At 44.4% G+C, this 21,591-nt stretch overlaps 1 protein-coding gene across 5 annotated transcripts in view; it reads right to left on the reverse strand.

Annotated features, from left to right (window-relative positions):
- The window catches only part of MTA3 (metastasis associated 1 family member 3), a 122,377-nt gene extending 101,245 nt beyond the window's left edge, over positions 1 to 21,132 (reverse strand). For all 5 annotated transcript variants that reach the window (XM_083433047.1, XM_083433045.1, XM_083433046.1 and 2 more), the window contains exons 1-3: positions 19,743 to 21,132; positions 9,465 to 9,532; positions 7,086 to 7,179 (exon numbers count right to left, since the gene is read on the reverse strand). In XM_083433047.1, the coding sequence (XP_083289173.1) occupies positions 7,086 to 7,179; positions 9,465 to 9,532; positions 19,743 to 19,770 (190 nt within the window). In that variant the 5' untranslated portion in view covers positions 19,771 to 21,132. The remainder of the gene's footprint in view (positions 1 to 7,085; positions 7,180 to 9,464; positions 9,533 to 19,742) is intronic.
- Between the last annotated feature and the right edge of the window lie 459 nt (positions 21,133 to 21,591).

Below are 21,591 nucleotides of genomic sequence, written 5' to 3' on the forward strand. Positions count from 1 at the left end.
TGTAAATGCAGCGGGGAAATATATAGCCTACTCTGTTCAGACATTCTCTGGGGTGGATTGATAGCAGGCTGCATTTGCTTTTATGAGAAACCAAAGAAAAATACTAAGCTGGATCAACCAGAATTACTGAACACCTTGGGACTTAAGTCAAGCTTAAAATTGCTTAAGTCTGCTAAGTAGCTTAAATCAACAAATCAAAAATAATACCCTGAGGTTTCAGACAGGGTTTCCCCCCCCCCTTGCCAGGCCTACCTGGAGATGCCAGGTATTAAAACGACAACCCTTTGCGTTCAAAGAATGTTCCCTTCCCTTAAAACATCCCAGTTTTCTTTGAATATGTATTACAACCATTCCCACCACAGTTTATAGAGTCTTCATACTTGGAAGCATATGCTTGTCTTTGTCTTGAGACTTAGATGGAAGTACATAAGTGCTAATGAAATCAGTAGATTTCAAAATTATTTGGTAGAATTTCTTAGAAGCTTATGCAGACTGGATAGAAGGCAAATTATCCCCTCTTAGCATTTTTCCTTTGCACAATCGTATTTTGTGTCTCCCCCTTTTTTAAAGAGATATGTATGGGCAGAGGAGAGGGTGGACATTCCATGGCACAAGTGTAAATCCATGCACTCATGGGCCATGTTAGTTCGATAACACCCTTAAAACTGCATGTATCAACAACTGTGACACACTTGGGAGTGGCTGGGGAGTCTTTTATTGTAAAAATCTTTTAAAACATTTCAGTGTTATTGTTGGCATCCGTCTGTCTCAAGAGAGAATGGAGTGCACCTCTGGGGGTGGAGTCAAGCCACTGCGTTAGCAGCACTGAAGTGACCTTCCCAGAGCACAAGCCTGGGCAGCGTGTATGGAGGTCCTCAGCCGCACAGAAGACAAGACTCCATCTCGGCCTCACTGATGTCGTCCGAAGGAAAGCAGAATAATACGTCTGGCACCAGCTTAGCTGCAGGAGTTGCCAGGAGGTGGCGTATAAGTGCCATTGAACCATTTTTGGGACTCCACTCTGGACTTGTGTAGGGTTTACACCTTAGCCTTTTCTTCTCCCAAAGATATCCCACAAAGCAGTGAAGGTTTAGGATCAAAGTTTTCCTTCTCCTTAATAGGCTATCTTCCCAGGTTGACGAACCCCATCTGCCCCTCTATAGCCCATGCAGAAACCACTTTCTTGGCTGTTGGACCCACTATTGGTCTTGTCTGTGTAATCCATCAGAGTTTGGCTTCGCAGGGAGTTGGACTCGATGGCCCTTGTGGTCTCTTCCAACTTTATGATTCTATGATTCTACATGCAGGGGAAGTCTCTAACTCACCAAGAGTTTGAAATCCATTGGCTATCCTCACCTAGTTCAGCTGGCCAATCTAAGCCATTCCTCCCAGTTAAACAGAGGGAAATTTCTAATTTTCAGCTTCAAAAGCAGCTGAATTCCATTAGGCTGAAAACTTCTACCGTTCAGCAAGCACAAAAGGCCTGTGTGTTCTTAAAATGCTGCCACCTTCCCTTACTTCTTCATGACCTCATTAGCTTCCTGTGAGCATTATATCTAAATTGCCTAGGTAAGGTCAGCCACAGACTGGGCATTATCTGCAGCCTATAAACCAGAACTTCATTACTGTGGCATGCTTGAACCTGCTCCCGCCTCCCAGCTTTCAGCTCTCATCCACTGTTAATTAGCTCTACAGCGACTCCCCACATACCAACTTCTGTCCCCTCCTATTCACCGTAAAACAACGCAACTCTATGTATCTAATCCACCAAAGCCAAGGAGGCCACCAAGCAGGTGCCCATCATTCCTAGACCTTCTCCAGATCAATAGTTCTCCTCCTCCCAGCTACAGTTATCATTGCTGGGAACCAGTGGTATTTATCAGAGGGAGAGAAGCCTATAGCCAGCCAACTACATATTATACCTGGTCCTATGCAACACTCTATGCTGCAGGAAACTGTATCCTAGATGCAGCCATGCCACACGTGTTTCCCTGAACCCCATTCCCTCTATTCAGTTCCACCAGGGACTGAAGATATTTGGTGGGATGCAGCTTTATGGTCTCTTGATTTTCACATAAGATGGCTGTTGTGCCTGGAGAACACTTTGCCTGGAGAACACACCCCTTAGAGGCCCATTGTGACATGTTTGCACAACTCTTTTGAAGTAACTCTCCTTCAGCACCATATTGATGGGATAGTTTCTAATGAGGTGTCCAACACTATTTGTTGTTGTTGTTTAGTCGTTCAGTCGTGTCCGACTCTTCGTGACCCCATGGACCAGAGCACGCCAGGCACTTCTGTCTTCCACTGCCACCCGCAGTTTGGTCAGATTCATGTTTGTAGCTTCGAGAACACTGTCTAACCATCTCGTCCTCTGTCGTCCTCTTCTCCTTGTGCCCTCCATCTTTCCCAACATCAGGGTCTTTTCCAGTGAGTCTTCTCTTCTCATGAGGTGGCCAAAGTATTGGAGCCTCAGCTTCACGATCTGTCCTTCCAGTGAGCACTCAGGGCTGATTTCCTTCAGAATGGATGCATTTGATCTTCTTGCAGTCCATGGGACTCTCAAGAGTCTCCTCCAGCACCATAATTCAAAAGCGTCAATTCTTCGGCGATCAGCCTTCTTTATGGTCCAGCTCTCACTTCCATACATCACTACTGGGAAAACCATAGCTTTTACTATACGGACCTTTGTTGGCAAGGTGATGTCTCTACTTTTTCCAACACTATTAGTGGGATCAATTTCAGCTGACGTGGCCTGATGATACAAAGTGCTTGAAGTGACACACTCAACTATGTGCCTCTCTTGTGAGCAAGATATGACTGGTTGGGCACAAGGGGTGGTTTACATCTTGAGACCTGGTTACCACTGATCCCACTCATCTGCCAGACAAGCCAGCTTAGGATAGGGGAGCTCAGGATCCTGTACCAGCTGCATTCTGTTCCCTGCCCCTGTTTTATGCCCTTGGTGTGTTTTCAGCTGCTTGTATAAGCTTGCTTTTCACTGTCCCCCTCCCCTTACATTGCTTCCTTATTTCAATCATTGTTATTACTATTTTTACTGGTCACTCCCCTAAAAGCCTTACTGGTGAAAGCATGAGTTTATTTTTAAGATTGTCCTCTTTCCTCCTCCAGAAAGTTGGCTCAATGTCATGGAAATGGAAATCTCCAAGGACGGGCTCTATGGGGAGCGGGCTTCAGGCACCAGGCCCATCGGCAGACCAACTCTTTGCTACAAAGAATGAGACATGCAAATAAGACATGAAGGCTGGCAACATTAACCTTGCCATGTGGGAATCCCTTGCGGACCACCTGAGTGCCTGGAGACAGGGTCAGGTCATGTATCCATAGGAAGATCCATTCTTCGTAGGAAGAATGGCTGCTAGAAAGAACAGAGAAGACACACAATGGTCCATCTGCAGCAGCACAACTAGACACCTTTGCCTGCCTCAGCTGCAACAAAACAGGTCTCTCCTGTATCAGTCTCTACAGCTATAACAGGCGCCATACCTCTCTAACAGTTTGACTTCACCCCCAAAGGTGCACTCCTCCAGTGTGTCCTAAGACACACAGAATGCCAACAAAATATTAAAGGATTCCCAAGTTGGTTTAGAAAAGCTTTCAATTTCCTTATCTACCTTATAAGTGTCATTCCCCTCCTCCAAGGAGCTGAGGGCAACATGCATGAGACACTGATAGATTACAGTTCTCATCACCCCTGACCATCAGGGATTCTAGCTGGGACTGACAGAACCTCTGGAGGAACACAGGATCTCCAACCCCACAAGATGAATTCAGCTGAAAGGCAATGACTTGCCTGTAATATCCCGACTTCCCTGCATGCATTTTGTAGGAAGCACGTCAAAGTGCAAGTAGATAAATAGGTACCACTCCGGTGGGAAGGTAAACGGGGTTTCCGTGCGGTGCTCTGGTTCGCCAGAAGCGGCTTAGTCATGCTGGCCACATGACCCGGAAGCTGTATGCCGGCTCCCTCGGCCAATAAAGCGAGATGAGCGCCGCAACCCCAGAGTCGGTCACGACTGGACCTAATGGTCAGTGGTCCCTTTACCTTACTAAGAGTTCTCCCATGCCTTATAACTCTGAATGAAGACATGATACATAAATACAAAGCACTTCTACTGGTGCATGCAAAATTCTAGGTACAAAATGACACAAAGCTGGTAAACACATGTATTTACACAGAGTGGAGGTCTGCAGAATAAAATCCCCTTTACAAGAGCTTTGCTTTCCCAAATCTCATTAATATATTAACAAGCTATTCACTAAAATAAGCCTATTGTGTGCTTATGACAATATAAAACTTTTGCTCTGTACTTAAAGAGTTGACACTAATCTGGTTAATGAGACGCTCATGAAAAGGAATCAACTACTAATTATACACTGTCATTCACAAAAGGGAGAAATGGCTATTATGTCAAGGAAAGGAACTCATTATTAGTGTTCCTTTATGTCCTCGCCCCCAGGGTGGGAGAGGCACAGCATGTCTTCCTCAAAATAAAACCAAATAAAGCAGAATTATTAGATGACCACCGTTAAAGAAACACTACAGAAGGTTTGTTTGTTCAATCTTCTGCTTATTTGTTTCAAGAAGTTCAGAGAAGCTCACATTAAACTGCTAGGCAGGCTTCACTCCACTCTATCTCTGAATAACAGATGATAGGACATAACTATGACAAACAGCTATTGCATTTATGCTCTGCTCTTCAGCTTCCTAGAGGTATCTGCAAGGCCATGGCCAAAGTCAAAAAGAGGATGCTGAACTCAATGGACTTTTGGTCTCGTTTTGTGTTCAGGCACTCTGTGCTGTTAATTCCTTGTTATTCAGAGCTTAACGAAATGTCCAACACTTTTAAGCAGCTCAGGGGCTGAATCACAAGGAACTTATGGCATTCCATTCCATACCAGTCAAATCCAAAGCATTGAGCAGGCTGACATCAACTCTGCTTTAACAATAGGCTTATTCACATGTTACACTGAACACAATATCCCTATTTCTACACATGTACAAGTGTTTGTGTGGAAGAGTGTACACTTGCTGATTTGTACAGCTCAGTTGTTGTGTACAAAGATTACACAGTGGTACCTCCAGCTGCGAACAGGATCTGTTCCGGAGGTCCAGCCAGATCCTGAGGTTTGCGCAACTTTGTGGAGTCAAAACATACACCATCATGTGATAGACAACAATCCCATGACTGCAGCCATGGAGCAGGAATTCTAACAATCCCACCCCTTGATTCCTTTGGTTTGGGGCCAGTACATGTATCCATTGGGCTTTTGTTGTTGTTGTTTAGTCGTGTCCGACTCTTCGTGACCCCATGGACCAGAGCACGCCAGGCACTTCTGTCCTCCACTGCCTCCCGCAGTTTGGTCAAAATTGGGCTTTTACTTGTTGTTTAAAGCTTGGATTTTGTTGTATTAAATTGCACTTTATACAAAAACCTTTGTGAGCCACGTTTGAAGCCTTTTTGGCCGAAAGGCAGCATCGAAATAATCTATAACCATAGAAAGAACAATCTGTGCTAGGGATGGGCAAAATATCTGCTGGGAGATCTCTGGGTAGATCTGATATTATTTCTGACTCTCAGTTGTTTAGTAATAGCAACAAAATAACTAAGCTCTTGCTCTAAATTATACTGCCAAAATGAAGCAATCTGGGGTGAACCAAGAAAGGATATTTATGTGCAAGACCAGTGAACTCCATTCAATTCTTTTGCTTGACTCCTTGGCTCAGAATTCTAAGCGTATGCCTTTTGCACCAGGGTCAAGTTGGAAGATCTAAAGGTTGTAATAAAAAACTAAATGGATCCTACAAGACGGAAGTCTGTTGGTCTCTACTCTACAATGAATACACTGTGTTAACTGTCTTTTTACCCATCATCTCATTAAATAATCTATGGCCTTTTAACGGGGGGGGGGGGGGGGATATTATTTGTGTTTGTTACTATGGTATGTATTTCTGTGTTTTTAATATTGTAAACACCCTGTTAGCCTTGGGTGAAGGGTGGTATAGAAATTTAATAAATAATAAAAATAACTAAATATAAATTAAGTATTATATTATATTTATATTAAATATAAATATAATATAAACTAACTAAATAATATAAAAACTGGGAAATAGCTTGATATGCTTGGGTGGGGGTTACAAAGCAATGGAAAAGGAAGAATAAGAAAGGAAGAATAAGGAAAGGGCGGAAATCAATATGGCATTTTGCCATGATAATTTCCAAAAACTTAGCACATTATTTATGCATGAAATAATGAAGCCTTGTTGCGAAAGATAAAGAAACCGCAAACTACATTAAAGCTATCCCTCTTTGGCAGAATATCAGGATATAATTAATTTAAAAAAAAATAATTGGCAGAGTGTCAAGTTCTAAACTTTCAGTTCTGCCTCAGCTAAATCTCTTGCTCCTATCGTTACCAATTAGAACTGAGCAGAAACAATCGCTTCAAAGGCATATACAAAAACAGAGTTCACACGGGCAACAAGAAACTACGGCTAAAGGTATTAACCTTCCGGGCATAGACACGGTGAGGACTTACCAAATCGTGAATTATGTCACTGCGTAGCTAAATACAAAAGAAACATACAATATTGCTGAGCAAAGCCACACAGATATTCAGCCGTCAACTATGTCACTGATAAAAAGGAGGAAATAATACTTTTCAAATGAAAGGGCTATCGATTCAGCATAGCAGTTCACTAACAAAAGGGGGATTTTTCTCTGACCCTGCACAGCTCTCAACAACCAGCATTTCATCCTAAGAAATCCATTCTACAGGGTCCCCCAACACTTCAGAGCAGATTTTGCTGAGGGCTGCAGAGTATAGGAGTATTGGCAGAAATCGCTATCAGCAGCCTTCTTTCCAGAAGCAACAAAGCAAAGGGTGAAAGCTGAATTCCACCCTAGGGGTGTGAGTGAAGCTGTGCGGGAATGCAGGGCACTTAAAATGCAACAGATTGTGGATAAACTGCATCTGCATGAAGATGTACATTTCAGTACACACACACAGAAAACTGCAGAATCCATGCAGTTTGTTTCTAAAGGAAACAATCTACTTACTTGCATGCTTGTCTGCAAGCATGATGAGGCTATTCGAGATGTCACGGCGTCTGTAAAAGCACACCACTTTTGCTTCGACGTTGCCATTGGCAGTCTGCAAAAACAACACAACCCATTAACAAATCAACGTATCACAATTGTGGAACACATGGCCAGCAAAACCTGGCTAAGGGAAAGCACTAATTGTTTAGTAAACCTCCACCTCGTTAGTCCGTCCGTCCCATCCCATCCCCAGCCAAAGTTTATCTCCATCTTTTTTTGTGGTTGAGCATGTGGCAGATTATCAGGCCAACCATTCCCATCCCTTAATCCTGGGATAGTGATCCTGGCACCCTCTAGATCAGCCTTTCTCAACCTGTGGGTCCCCAGATGTTGTTGAACTACAACTCTCATCACCCCTAGCTAGCAAGGCCAAAGCTCAGGGATGATGGGAGTTGTAGTCCAACAACATCTGGGGGCCCACAGAGAACCGCTGCTCTAGATGCTGTTAAGACTACAACTCCCATCATCCCTGACCACGGGCCATTCTGGCTAGGAATAAAGGGAGTTGTAATCCCACAACATCTGAAGAGCTGAACGTTTCCCTGCCTCCCAAATTGCTGCATTCTCTGACTGGGGAGTGTGAAGAGCCAGTGTGGGAAGAAGATGCCACGCTACTGCTCTTCCAAGCTGGCTGCTCCAGTTGGGGAGTCAACAGTGCAGCACTTTTTCCACCCTTGGGTTAGGAGAGACCCCTGCCTGAAACCCTGTAGAGTTGCTACAAGGGTGGATAAAAATCAATGAATAAAAAACGCAGATATTTTTTTTAAAATTTAAATCAGTTTTTTAAAATAAAGTGCTTTCGGAGGGAAAATCCTTTTAAAGACAGTTTTCTATTTAAGTTACACTATAGTCCAAAAGATATTCATCAGGAAATAAGGATTTGTTTTAAGTTTTTCATGTGTGCTAAAACTCAGTCTAAGTTTTTTTAAAAAAGAAACGTTTAGCCACATCAGTTAACAAACATGGATACATATGCTATAATGTTATCACTTTAGTTAAATAAATTGTTTAAATTGTTATTAAGGAAATGATTATTTTTCTCCTTCGAATAAAGTACAGCAGAAAAGTTGTCCAAATATAAACAGTTAACTTATGAAACTTCACAATAATTTCATAATTATCTGTCTCTGTATTTCTAATAGTATAACCAAATCAGTAATTTTTGATCTAACTGTAAAAACTACTCCAAAAATTTATTATTCCAAAAACGAAACCTTCCTCTGGTTGTAAATATTCAGATTATACCAGCAACAATGAGTTTTTCTGTAATAAAGAATAATTTAAATCAAGTCTTACTGACTAGTGATTTAAATTGTGATTTAAATCGATTTTATTTAAATCAAATCCCCTCTGGTCGCTACCAGTAAGAGGAGACAATACTAAACTTCAGAATGTACACCCCATCAAAAGCAATGCAGCACGGATAAACAGCATCTGCAGTAAGGTGCACATTCCAGTGTATGTCAATGGCCTGACTTGGTATGAGTCAGTTGTCAAGGAAATAAAACAATAATCTGACTTTTAGAAGACATCTGAAGGTAGCCCTGAATAGGGAAGTTTTTAAATGTTTGATGTTTTTACTGTGCTTAATGTGTTTGATTTGTGGAAGCCACCCAGAGTGGTTGGGGCAACCCAGTCAGATGGGCAGCATATAAATTACTACTACTATTGTTTTTATTATTAGGAAGCTTCCTTGGTTCCTAATGTTTGCTGGGCTCCAAGTCAGGCTGCAACCCCATCAAAGAGTCACTCCTCACCAAAGCAAAAGTGGCTTGGTTCAGACTCCTGGGCATGAGCCAATCAATATGCAAGGCTCAGCTCAGGCAGTTACTAGGTGCACGGCAGTCACCTGCTATATCTGTGACCTTGCAGAGTGTGCTTAGCTAATCCTTGTCCTGCTCCACTATGACATTCGTTCTCTTGACATCTGTCCTTTGCAGGCTCCCCCTATAATCACCTAGCTATGGATTTCCATTGCATGCTATACTCTCTACACACCTCCAGACTGTCTCCAGCAGGTTGCATCCTGCCCCCCACAGGATTCCAGCAGCCAGGAGGGGAGAATACAAGTACTAAATCACAGTTCATCTAAACAAAGCCAAATGATCTATTAGGTGGCATGGGCTTATTTTTTTTCAGTTGTGGCACAGATTGAAGTATATTTCATTTTCTAAAATGCAGCTCTGAAACAAAAGCATTTCTTGACAAACTTCACACAAGAGCTGGGGGAGGGGGGAAATAACTTCCATATTTTATAAAAGAATTACACCTCTGCGTTTTACTGTGGAGGGCTTCAACTCTTTGTCAAGTGGCACAAAAGATTGCATATTCAAGTACCTTATTAAGTTCTTCTATTCGCCTGATTAGATATGGATTGCTTGAAGAGTTTTCAAAATAAACATAATCTGTAATGAAAAGGTGAAAATATATTTAAAGTTCTGCAGAAAACAGTATGAGAATAAATCTGAAAAATAAACCCGAGAGCTTCATGCTTAAAATCCAAGCATACATTGCCTTTATTTCTATGTTCGCAGGGCCTTTAATCAAGGCTAACAAAATATGTGAGCTTATTATGTTTTAGATGCTTATAGCTCATGAATAAATTCTCTTCTGCCTCTCCTAGGATGAACCAAGTAGAACCTCACTAACGATTTAGCCCTGCAAAGATTTATACAGTGGCTTATATTTTACACAGTGGGAGATTCACATACAACACCAGTACAGTACTAGAATGATTTCTTTTGTGCAATTGAAATGAATTGATCTGGTGCTAGCAAAACCATTTGTGAATCACAGCTACAAAGTTAAGATGATGTATAAAACTTTCCACCAGATGGGACCCTTTTCCTAACCAGCCCACCCTGGAAAGCTAGCAACCCAAAAACTTAAAAGTTAAGGCAGCATGAACTTATTACTAGGGGGATAGCAGCCATGCTAGTGTGCGGAAGCAAAAACAACAGTCTCATGGTTCATTCTCGTGTTCTCTCTCTATCTCTCTCACGCTTGCTGTTGTTGTTGTTGGGGGGGGGGTGTCGCGAACTAGAGTGTAATCAAGACCCGAGTGCAACAACCCTCTCCCCACCTGTGATTTCCAGCAGCTGTCATTCAAAGATATGTTGCCTCTTGACAGTGGAGATAGAAAATAACCATAGGGATAAGGAACCACTGATAGCCTTATCCTCAGTTAATCTGTGTAATGCTTATTACAAGCCATCATTTAAAGAGTTAACATTTCTGCAATACTATCCTTCCATAACACAGCTTCTTTTAGTCAGTACTATTGTCTGAAACTTTGTCATGCTGGCCACATGACCCGGAATCTGTACGCCGACTCCCTCGGCCAATAAAGCGAGATGAGCGCAGCAACCCAAGAGTCGGTCACGACTGGACCTAATGGTCAGGGGTCCCTTTACCTTTACCTATTGTCTGAAATATTAACACAATGCATCCATATACCAATATTCTTCTGCTTCTTGCACAGCCCGCATTCACCCATCGCAAGTCAAGTGAGACTCCACTTGTGTCTAAAATCACAGCATCATAGAGCTGGAAGGGAGCACAAGGGTCACCTAGTCAACGCCCTGCAATGCAGGAATCTTTTGCCCAAAGTGGGGCTCAAACCCACAGCCCTGAGATTAAGAGCCTCATGTTCCAGAACTAAGAAAATTCTGTAGAGCTCCAGAACAAGGGACTGTGTTGATCCCAACCACAGCCTTTATCTCACTGCAGCACCTGTCCCGTAATTTCCCAGCATGAGGCATGGCCAGGGAAGAACCATAGCTCAGTGGTAGAGCATCTGCTTTGCATGCAGAAGGTCTCAGGTTCAATCCCCAGTATCTCCAGCTAGAGCTGGAAAGGCTCCCTGCCAGAAACGCATAAGAGCCACTGTCAGCCAGTGTAAACAGTACTGAGCTTGATGGACCAAATGGTCTGACTCAGCATAAGACCGCTTCCAACGTTCCTTTGCACAACATCTGGTGCTCTGGTGAACTAGGAACATTGCAGAAAACCACCAACAGCGCTGATTAAAAACAATCCAAATACTAAAATTCATGCGAGAAGCATTCATGCATGACTAGTTGCACCGAGATGTCCAAAGAGTCAAGAGCCAATGCTTACTACATTTAAAGCTTCAATCCTATGCAAAGTTTTACTTCTAGATTATACACGCTGCACGTAATGTATAATTCTAGAATACCAGACTGAAAAGAGAGAAAGAAGCTAAAATCAAACATACTGTGTTCTGCTAGAATTAGGAAATGACAGTTCACACAAGAAGAACAATTTCTCAATTTCCGGTCACACCCCATGTGTCTCTAAATGATCTTTAAGTAGTTAGACAGCGGGAAAATAAACATTGTTTCTGTAGCACCAACACAGACAATAAAAAGCAATACTCAAGAGATTGAACCCCAAAGAGTGGAAAGCAAATGCAATGTTTAACCTGGACATTTACTATCAGTGTCAACAAAGGAGTGTGCAGGACAGCAAGGGAGAGTTGAGAACCGAAACAATTTCCTTATCCATCGTGACTCATGCAAGATGTCTGAAGGAAGTAGGCTTAGCCATGGCCGTTGCAAGCGACTTCCTGCATTTTTCCAAACCATTGCACCAGGGAAGACTTTTAGGTCTGAAAATTTAAGAAATGGTCATGACCCCCTAGGAGGAACATCACACTGATTGGACAACTCGTATTGGACAACAATACAGTGGTATCTCAGGCTAAGAACTTAATTTGTTCTGGAGGTCTGTTCTTAGCCTGAAACTGCTCTTAACCTGAAGCATCACTTTAGCTAATAGGGCCTCCTGCTGCCGCTGCACAATTTCTGTACTCATCCTGAAGCAAATTTCTTAACCCAAGGTACTATTTCTGGGTTAGCGGAGTCTGTAACCTGAAGCGTATGTAACCTGAGGTACCACTGTAATCAGGTTGTGCAAGACTTTAACTAGACTTCAGCAGGAATGTAGGCCAGGCATAGAAGAAGAGTTTGGATTTGATATCCCGCCTTTCACTCCCCTTCAGGAGTCTCACAGTGGCTAACATTCTCCTTTCCCTTCCTCCCCCACAACAAACACTCTGTGAGGTGAGTGGGGCTGAGAGACTTCAAAGAAGTGTGACTGGCCCAAGGTCACCCAGCAGCTGCATGTGGAGGAGCGGAGACGCGAACCCGGTTCCCCAGATTACAAGACTACCGCTCTTAACCACTACACCACTCTGGCTCTCACACCACACTGGCTCTCTCATAGGAAAACTCTGGCCCTCCAGATGTCTGGGACTACAATTCCCATCATCCCTGACCAGTGGTCCTGTTAGCTAGGGATGATGGGAATTGTAGTCCCAGACATCTGGAGGGCCGGAGTTTGCCTATGCCTGATGTAGGCAGTGGGGACAGCTCACAGCCCACACCCCAAGCTGTGTGATGGAGCAGTGCCACTGCAGCTTATCTGGATGGCATTGGCCTGGATAGGGAGTTGTGCAGGTAGACCAGGAAGAGCGCTGGCTCCACTGGTGCATTTGTGTAGCCTTGCCAAATGCCAACTGTGTAAGCTATAGCAGCACTGGTGTTGGGAATGTGGCTTGGCCCCACTAAACTACTGATTCTATGAATGTTCATTCAGAAGCATATCCAATTATATCCAGTAAAACTTATTCCTGAGTTAAGCGTACACAGCATTGCACTTACAGGAACGCAGGACCTAAATAAATTAGAGAAAAGAGCTTGTTGATACACCCAAACACCTAATGCAGTAGCCCTTGAGGAAAAGGAAGATCTGCTCCCATGTCTAGTTAGTCATTTTGCCTTTTTCACTTTGTCTCTGTGATTTGGTGGAACATGTAACACCTTAAGAAAACAGCCTCAGACAATTTTGTCCATCCATCCCAGAACTGACAAGCGGCAGCTCTCCAAAGTTTCAGACAGAACTTTTTCATGCCACCAAGCTGCTTGATCTGGAGACTTTCTATATGCATAGCGAGTGCTCTACCTGTGCGAACTCTGGTCAGTGAGCGAAATAAACAGATTCATTCTACCTGTGAGCTTTGGTCCTAACTTCTGAGGAGTGCCCCTTGCTCTCGGGACTTCTCATACCGAAAACAAGAAGCTGCAGCTCATAGGCCACACACAGCCCTCATTTAATGCAAAGATATGGTAGCAGAGCAGTGGTGTCGAGCGATTCCACCCCACGCCCCAGCCTGCCAAATGCTTCATTTTTCCCTGTAAAATGTTCAGTTTCAAGACAAATTAGATCACTCTCTAGGGAGTTTTCTAACACAAACTGGAAGTTTATCCTGGTGCAGATCAGAGTAACTTGCATAGAAACTATTTTCAAGGCAGAATGAAAATTTTCTGATGGAAATTACACTATAAAAATATGCCTAATTTGCATAAGAAAATTTCCCAGAAAACCTCTATTACTGTGGCAGAGAAAGACAGAAAGTGCACTACGCAACCCTAAAAATTGCAACCTCCACCCTCCCTTTGTTCCAGCTTTGTTCCAGCTTCACCCGCCAGTGGCTGCAGCACCAAAAAACGACTTCCCTTATGAGTCAACTATCCTTTGTAGAAAAAAGTTCCCCACCACTGTTTGTTTGTTTGTTTGTTTGTTTGTTATGTTTATATACCACCCTTTATCCAAGGATCACAGGGCGGTCAGTCATAGACCTACAAGGATGAGCACAGCTGTCTACATCTCCTTTCCATTTTATTTATTTCTTAAGATTTATATGCCATTTGATTGTAGGTAAAAACCTCAAAGCGGTTCACAAAAAAAAGAAAAAATAATACTTTCACTAAAAAAAATTCACAACCGTAGCTAGAAACACATGAAACATTTTACACTTTCTTCCGACAAGAGAGGACTGATACAAAGCACAGAAGAGGATGAGTAACAGAGGACTATTATTTAAACAAAGCCAGCGTGAACATCATCAGTCCCATATTATGGTTTGAAAAGTCAAGAGTAGAAGGGCTGAGATTAAAGAGTTCTTGCTCAAGGCCGTCTTGGCTAAACGCAGATGTTTTCAAAGACCATTGCCGGGGTAACCAACATTTTGCTCTGCAGGTGTCGTTCAGACAACAGCTCTCATTAGTCTCAGCCAGCATGGCCACTGGCCAGGAATGATAGGAACTGGAGTCCAACAACAGAGGGAACCACATTGGCTAACCCTGTACTATGCTATGGCAGCTCAACGATGAGATGACGAAAACAGGACTGATGAGATTCAAAATATAGGACTAAACTAAAGAAATCTTAGCTGATTAAAAGTACAAGTTTTTGTTAAATGAATGCATTGGTTTCATATGCTTGCACGTAAAAACAATGGTTCTGAAACAAGACAACTTTCTTTGTTTCAAGATGATGCATGCATTTGCTGTTGCGGGTGTATTAAGTTAAGAGAGGCATTCCCTCCTTCATAAGAGAAAAGGGAGACTGCTTCTTTGAAGACAGTACTGACTATCTGAAGTTTTTCATTTAAAAGATATATATCTCCGTATCTCTCTATCTGTATAAGATAGAAATATATGTTCAACAGGTCCATCTCTAAATTGAAAGGCAGCCTTATCATTCTTATTATTACACCTTTCCGCCAAAGAGCTCAAGGGGGCATACATGGTTTGCCCCTGCATCTCAACAACCATGCCAGGTAGGTTAAGCTAAGAGCCAGTGGCTGGCCCAAAGCTATCCAGTGACTGAGTGAAGACTTGAAACCTGGTTCCCAAGTGTCTAGTTCAACCTCTAACCCCTACACTGCACTACCTACAAACCCTTCCATATCTGTCTTGAAATACTGAAACAATTGCACACCATCCTACTTGCAGACGTTTTCAAACTTGACCCATTTCTTCACACATACTAGTATTTACAAGGAAGTACAGTGGTGCCCCGCAAGACGAATGCCTCGCAAGACGGAAAACCCGCTAGACGAAAGGGTTTTCCGTTTTGGAGGTGCTTCGCAGGACAAATTTCTCTATGGGCTTGCTTTGCAAGACGAAAATGTCTTGCGATTCCTGGGGGGTTTTTTTTCGCTCCCCACCCCCTTTTTCTAAGGCACTAAGCTGCTAATAGCCTTTTAGCAGCTAATCCGCTAATCCCTTAAGCCTTTAATAGCAGCTAATAGCCGCTAAACCGCTAATAGCGCTAATCCGCTAATGGGCTTGCTTCGCAAGACGAAAAAACCGCTAGACGAAGAGACTCACGGAACGGATTCTTTTCGTCTTGCGAGGCACCACTGTATAATTGTGCATCCCCTAAAAATCCATCTACTTCCTAGACTGACAATGTGTTTATTGTATGTGTGTTAAGTCCCACTTGTTTTCAGGTGAAGCGTGTAGAGCACAGGTAGGGAATAGGGCAATTCTCCAGATGTTGCCAGGCTCAAAGTCACATCAGCTCCAAACAGCATGGCCAATGCTTAGGGATGATGAAGAGTCAACATCCAACATCTGGAGCACCACAGATTACCTAGCCCTTGTGTAGAAAACTGCAGTATCTGACTCATTTCGCTGAATAAATGCTCCCCTTTGAAAGTTAAGGATCATTTGCCATTTCAGGCTTATGGGACAGAGAAGACAACACACTTTTGCAAGAATGAAAGTAAGAAAACAAGTTTGCTTGCTGAAGAAGTTCATTAATTAATCGTTAAGAGAACGGCTGAGATGCTCACAATTAGGTCAGGGTAACAACTCTAGTTCCTTGCTCCTGCTGGCGAGGAATGCAAAGGTGCAATTAAGCAATTGCCCAGAGCACGATAAAATTACCCCACAGGTGAGCTGGTAAGTGGCCATGCCTCCGCCTTTCTCCTAAGATTTCACTTTCCCACACCGTAAAGAAGATTGTAGCATGATTGCAGGTCTCCTGGCACTAGAAAACATGAAAAATGCAGCTGCAATAGAATTGCAAGCTTTCTTACAACACAGGTGAAAGGGCATCCAGATTATTATATTCCCGCTATTGGAAAGAGCCTCACAGAACTACTGCAACCACCCATCCAATTTCTCCTGACATGAAAGGGCCAGGAAAGACAGGATATGCTTTGCCAAGTCAAAAGCAATTAAAATAATACATGTGAACAGGTAGCATCTTACCTTACCTCACTTGACCCCTCAGACTGAGAATTAAGAGGCAGGGCATTCCTAACATTATCTAAGGCACCTGTGGCTAAGGAGAGCTAATGTAGTGTAGTGGTTAGAGTATTTGACTAGGACCTGGGAGACCAGGGTTCAAATCCTGACTTAAGCCATGAAGCTTACTGAGTGACCTTGGACCATTTGCTGTCTTTCTTAGCCTAACCTACCTCATATGGTAAGATGTCACTGGGTCAAACTGAATCTTTAAAGAGCAATGATGCTGTAAAGACAGGGTAGTTTTTCTGAGATTCATGAATAAGGGGCATTTGTACAAAAATATAAAATGTCTGTGCAACTCAAGCCAACAGTTAATTTCTTAGCTGGTGGAATCTCAAGGCTAAAACGCCTATACCTAATTCCTAGTTTTGCCCTTCCATCCCCCTATTGAGCTCCAGGTATTTTTTGTCTGTTTCTTTGATTTTCGGCAGGGTTCAGGAACCTGGTGCGCTTATCCGGAGCCTTTTTGCCTTCTTAAAAAAAAGCATAAAACAGAGTGGGTGGAGTGGGCAGGGTGACTCCATAGTGTCACAAGAGCCTGCCAACCGGCACTGCCAGCTTCCACAGGAAACAGGAAAAACTTGTTGTTCCTCAGTGTAGTTTTCCTAGGAAGACTGCACATCTAACACAAAAAGAGGAGTGCAAAGGCACACCACTCAAGCTATGTATGTTTCAGCTCATCCTTGGAATCATGTGTGGCAGGCTTCTCTGAATTATTTACTTCTTCTTCTTCTTCTTCTTCTTCTTATTATTATTATTCTGGGGGACATGCCTAGTCTTCACAAAGCACTGGTGATGTACTAAATCAGAGTCCAGGATGTAGCACTTCAGGCTGCAGGTGGGACTCCAATGACTGAATGTTAGAAAGGCCAACAATGGGGTCAAAAGTATCCATGGATTTTCCCTTCTGGAAGAATAAGCAGAGGGTCAAGTGTTTCAGTGTTTGTTGCACTGCTATGAGGATGTAGTTCCCTTCAACTTGACCCTAAACTTCCTCATAGCCCTCCACTCCCTTATTTTTCTTCCTCAGAAGAAGGAAAAGTCTTGTCTTCTCTGACTTTTCAGTTCCTGTCTTCTCTGCTGGACTTCAGCACTCCAACCTTCAAGCACAGGCTGCCCTGTCCTTATCCATTTCCATTTCTGTTCTCCCTCAGCACAGTTCTTTTTTTATGCAGAATTCCCAGCAATTCAAGTCTGGGAAACCCTGATCTAAAGGGCCAAAGTTTCCACTCAACTGCTATGCACCTTCTTCCAAACAAACAGTCATCTTATCCATGTTATTAACCTTTATTATTGGAATAATCTTTATGCTGATACCTTAAATCACGGAGGAAACCTGTGGCCTGCCAGGTATTTCTTGACTACAACTCGCATCATCTGACCACTGGCCATGCTGGCTGATGCTGATGGGAGTTGGCATCACTTACGGCCACAGGTTCCTCACTTCTGTTTTAAATAAATAGTGTTAGGGAGAAAGGTTCTAGGGGTTCTTCCAGACAACCTGTTTATCAAGCATTCATCCAGATTTGCTTGCACAAAATCCATGTGGAGGTTATACATCACTGTTGAGCTCTTTTTTAGCAAAGTTGTTGAACTTTTTTTAAGGGAAATCACCAAAAACAACACTGCCGACAACATATGTTTGGATTTTCCCAGACACTTTTAGTGATTTCCGCCGAGACACTGCTTCCAACTGTAGTATTCCAGATTATGTCTGGGAAATTCTGGACAAATGGCAACCCTATGATACAATGCCACTATTTCCGGTGCATTTTCCCCAACACTATTCTTTCCATAAAAAGACTTACAATTATTATTATTATTTGTATTTTCTTGGCCATAAGCACCAAATCCACTTTAATTGCACAGCCTAAATTTGCCAGTACTTACTTATTGGTATCTAGATTTCCCAGTACTGTACTTACAAAATGGTGACAGTCTGGCATGTTATCTCCCTGACATGTTAGCTTTCTGTGTGGGGGAACACTCTGGTGTTCTATTCCCATCACTTGTGCCCAAATCTGCACTTCCTCACAGCAACAAAATGCTCCTCAATGAGCAAATTCTGAGAACCAGGCCTTAAAAGTTGGTTCACCCAAGCAGACATTATTCTCTCTCACACAGTTGTGTGTGCACAGCTATGTAGAGGAAAGTGGCCCTCCCATTTAAATGGTCATTTCAGATTAGAGTTTCTCCACACCCAAGTTGCCCAATCACACAAAGAAAATGAGTGCCGCCATTTTGAATGAATTGGCACTTAAGAAGCAGAGATTCCTCTAGTATTACCCTTTGGGGTTCAAAATCATATCAAAAGTGCATCAAGTCCAGCATCCCACTTCCAGAAAAAGGCTACCTAGATGCTCCTCGGAAACCAACAAATACACTGTTACTGATATGCAACTTCTGTACCCAGAATTTTCCATTGAGATATTATGATCAATGAACATTTATCCTGAACCCTTTCTAAACCATCACCAGTGTCAGGCCAGCTTCAGGTTTGGGGATACCCTAGGGAGTGCCTCTCTGAGGGAGTGCCTCATGCTCTCACCACTGCCAATACTGCCCATTCACCTGCCCACTCCCAAAGTGGTGTGGTGCCAACCCCTGACACCAGCCCTGGAGCGAATCCCAGAGGTTAACTACACTCTGTGCGGGAAAAGCACTTGCTACTGCCATCTAATTTAACCAGGGACGGGGCCACCGTCTCCCCAGTTTCAGTTATAACGAAAAGGAGAATTCTCTCCCTATCCAGTCTCCATCCTTTTACAAACCAGTTATCCTTTTTTTCCTATCCACTCCACTTGCTTTGGAGCAACCCCACTGGATCCCATGGGACAAAAGAGAGGCCTGCGACCTTGTGCCAATTTTCACATGAGAGCAAACATTGGGGGGGGGGCGCTGAGGACCACGCTGAATTGGCTGGGGGGGTGAACCCCAGAACACATGACGTCAGAATAGGGGGTGCGCCCTGCGTCTCCCTCGCCCCTGAAAGAGTCCCCACACACCAGGGGCGAAGGGGGAGCTTTCCTCTAGCCAGAAGGGGTCGGGGAGGCCTCGGAAGCTTCCCCCCCCCTCCATTAATGGGGAAGGGAGGGAGAGTTGGGCCGGCTCCCCTTGGGGAAGCGCAGAGACTGCCATTCCCGGGGAGCGCGGTTGTCCCCCCGCTTTCCCGCGGAAGAGAGGCCGCGGCGCGGGGGGGCTTCTCCCCCCAATTCCACCTCCCTGGCCAGGTGGGCCGTGGCCTCCCTCGTGGGAAGGCATCCGGAGGAGGAGGCTGGGTTCCCCGCGGGGGGCGGGTGCTGCGCCAGGCTCGGCTCCGCTCAACACGCCCCTTCGCTCCGGCCCGGCCGAGAGCCGGCCCCGCACTCCTTCGCCCCACGGGACCCCGGCGCCAAGCCCTCCCTCCTGCTCCTCCTCGGCGTCCAAGGGTAAACCCGGGAGCCGAGGGGGCGCCGCTGCGCTGAGGACCCCCCGCGCCAGCTCCACATACCTCCCACTCGGTACATGTTGGCCGCCATGTCTGCGCTCTCTGTGCGCCCTCCTCCTCCTCCTCTGCTGCCGCCGACGCCGGACTGGGGAAGGGGAGGAACGCCTAGCCCTCTCCGCTGCTGCTGCTGCCGCCGCCGGCGCTGCTGCCGCTGCCCTTGACGCCACCTACGCCGGGCACCACAACAGGGTGCCAGGCGGCTCCGCCGCTTCCTCGGCCCTCTCGCTCGGCGGTGGGGGAAGGGAGCGGAGGGAGGAAGCCGCGGGAAGCTGAAGGGTTAAGGCCGAGCATCCGGGCCCGCCTCGCTGGGCAGGGCGGAGAGCGCAGTTGGCTGCGAGCGGGCGGCGCCGGCGACGCCGAGAGCGCACAGCCCACGCCGACGTGCGTGTGCGCCCAAGGCCGGGGAGAGGAAGGGTTAAAAAGTTCCCTCGGGTGGGTCTGTCTCCGGGGCTGGGGGAGGAAGGGTCCAGTTGGGGGTGGCTCAGGAGTAGGTGCCCCTTTTGGGTACGTGGTCCTTTTGCGCGCGCGCGCCTAGCAGGGACAGGTGGATGTTTTGCCTGCGCGGGGGGTGGGAGACGCAGGTGCATTCTGCAAAATGGGGCGCAGGGCGCTGGCATTGGGGTGCAGTGTTTAGGAGAGCGTGGGGTGGGAGCTCCTGCTTCAGATTTTCATGCTGGCTATCATACCTCGTTCAATACATGCAATTGCAAAAATATAAATAAATGCGCGCGTTTGCACCATAATTGTGTTTACCAAGACCACGTTGGTCTTGGTTGTTTGCCATAGAACACACCCTACTATGATGAGTTTGTGAGTGCTAGACCGCCAGTGGGTGTTAGTACTTTTTTATTTTAAAAAATGCATTGTTCAGTAAACATTAGGCATACATTTTTCCATCCTATCAAATCTAATACAGACTTCCAAACCTATCTTTCGTTAACATCCTATTACAAATTCTTTAGTTTGCTACATCTCCATTGATTTTCTGTTTTTTTCTCCTTGTATTCACGGTCCTTTCTTTTGTCTGCTGCTGATCACAGCTTTAGCCCTGCTTGTAGATTCATCTTAATGCCACTTTGTTTTAAATACCCTTCAAATTGTTCCTACTCAGTTGTTACTATCTTTCCATCTATATTTCTTATTTTGGCCATCATGCTAATTTTACTTGCTAATTTTACATATTCTATTTGGGTGTGTTAGAAAGACGGGGACCTCTGTGTATTAAGTTGGGTACTAGACACTTCTAATCCCCGGGAGTTAGCAAATGTCAAAAGCTAATTAAGCTAGGCTAAGTCTCCTGTGCTGCGGTGATAGCCTGGTTGTTGCCATTAAGACAAAAAGTCTCCTTCCTAGGCTCAGGTTGTATATAAGTGTAAATAAACCATATGTCATAAAGACATCACAGTCTCCGCTGTGCCTCATTTCCAAAAGTTAACACAGACCCTGGGTAAGCGCACCTGGAACTGCTGGAATCTCACACTGCTCAGAGATTGGGTCTGCAAAAAAATATATGTTAAAAGCTTTCCATATTCAGAATGCTACTCTTGGGAAAGCAATAGTCTCTGTTCGCATGACTAAACAAAACACTGCAACTGCTGTGCTTCCCCAGATTTCCAAGTAGGTGTGGAAAGCTGATAGATGTATGTTTAATCTCACAGTCATATGCAATATGAAAAACTCCATGTGGTTTGCTTTTAAGAGCACGTCAAAATAACATGGTTCTATTCCAGTTTAAGTGTGGTATTCTCCCAAAGAATTATGGGAATCAGAGTTTGTTAAGAGTGCTGAGAATTCTCTTAGCCATCTATAAGTCAAAGAACTGCAGCTCCCTGGAGAGAAGAAATGCTTATTA

The sequence above is a fragment of the Podarcis tiliguerta genome (genome assembly GCF_965153285.1).
Source record: "Podarcis tiliguerta genome assembly, chromosome: 3".
In the NCBI taxonomy this organism is placed as follows: Eukaryota; Metazoa; Chordata; class Lepidosauria; order Squamata; family Lacertidae; genus Podarcis; species Podarcis tiliguerta.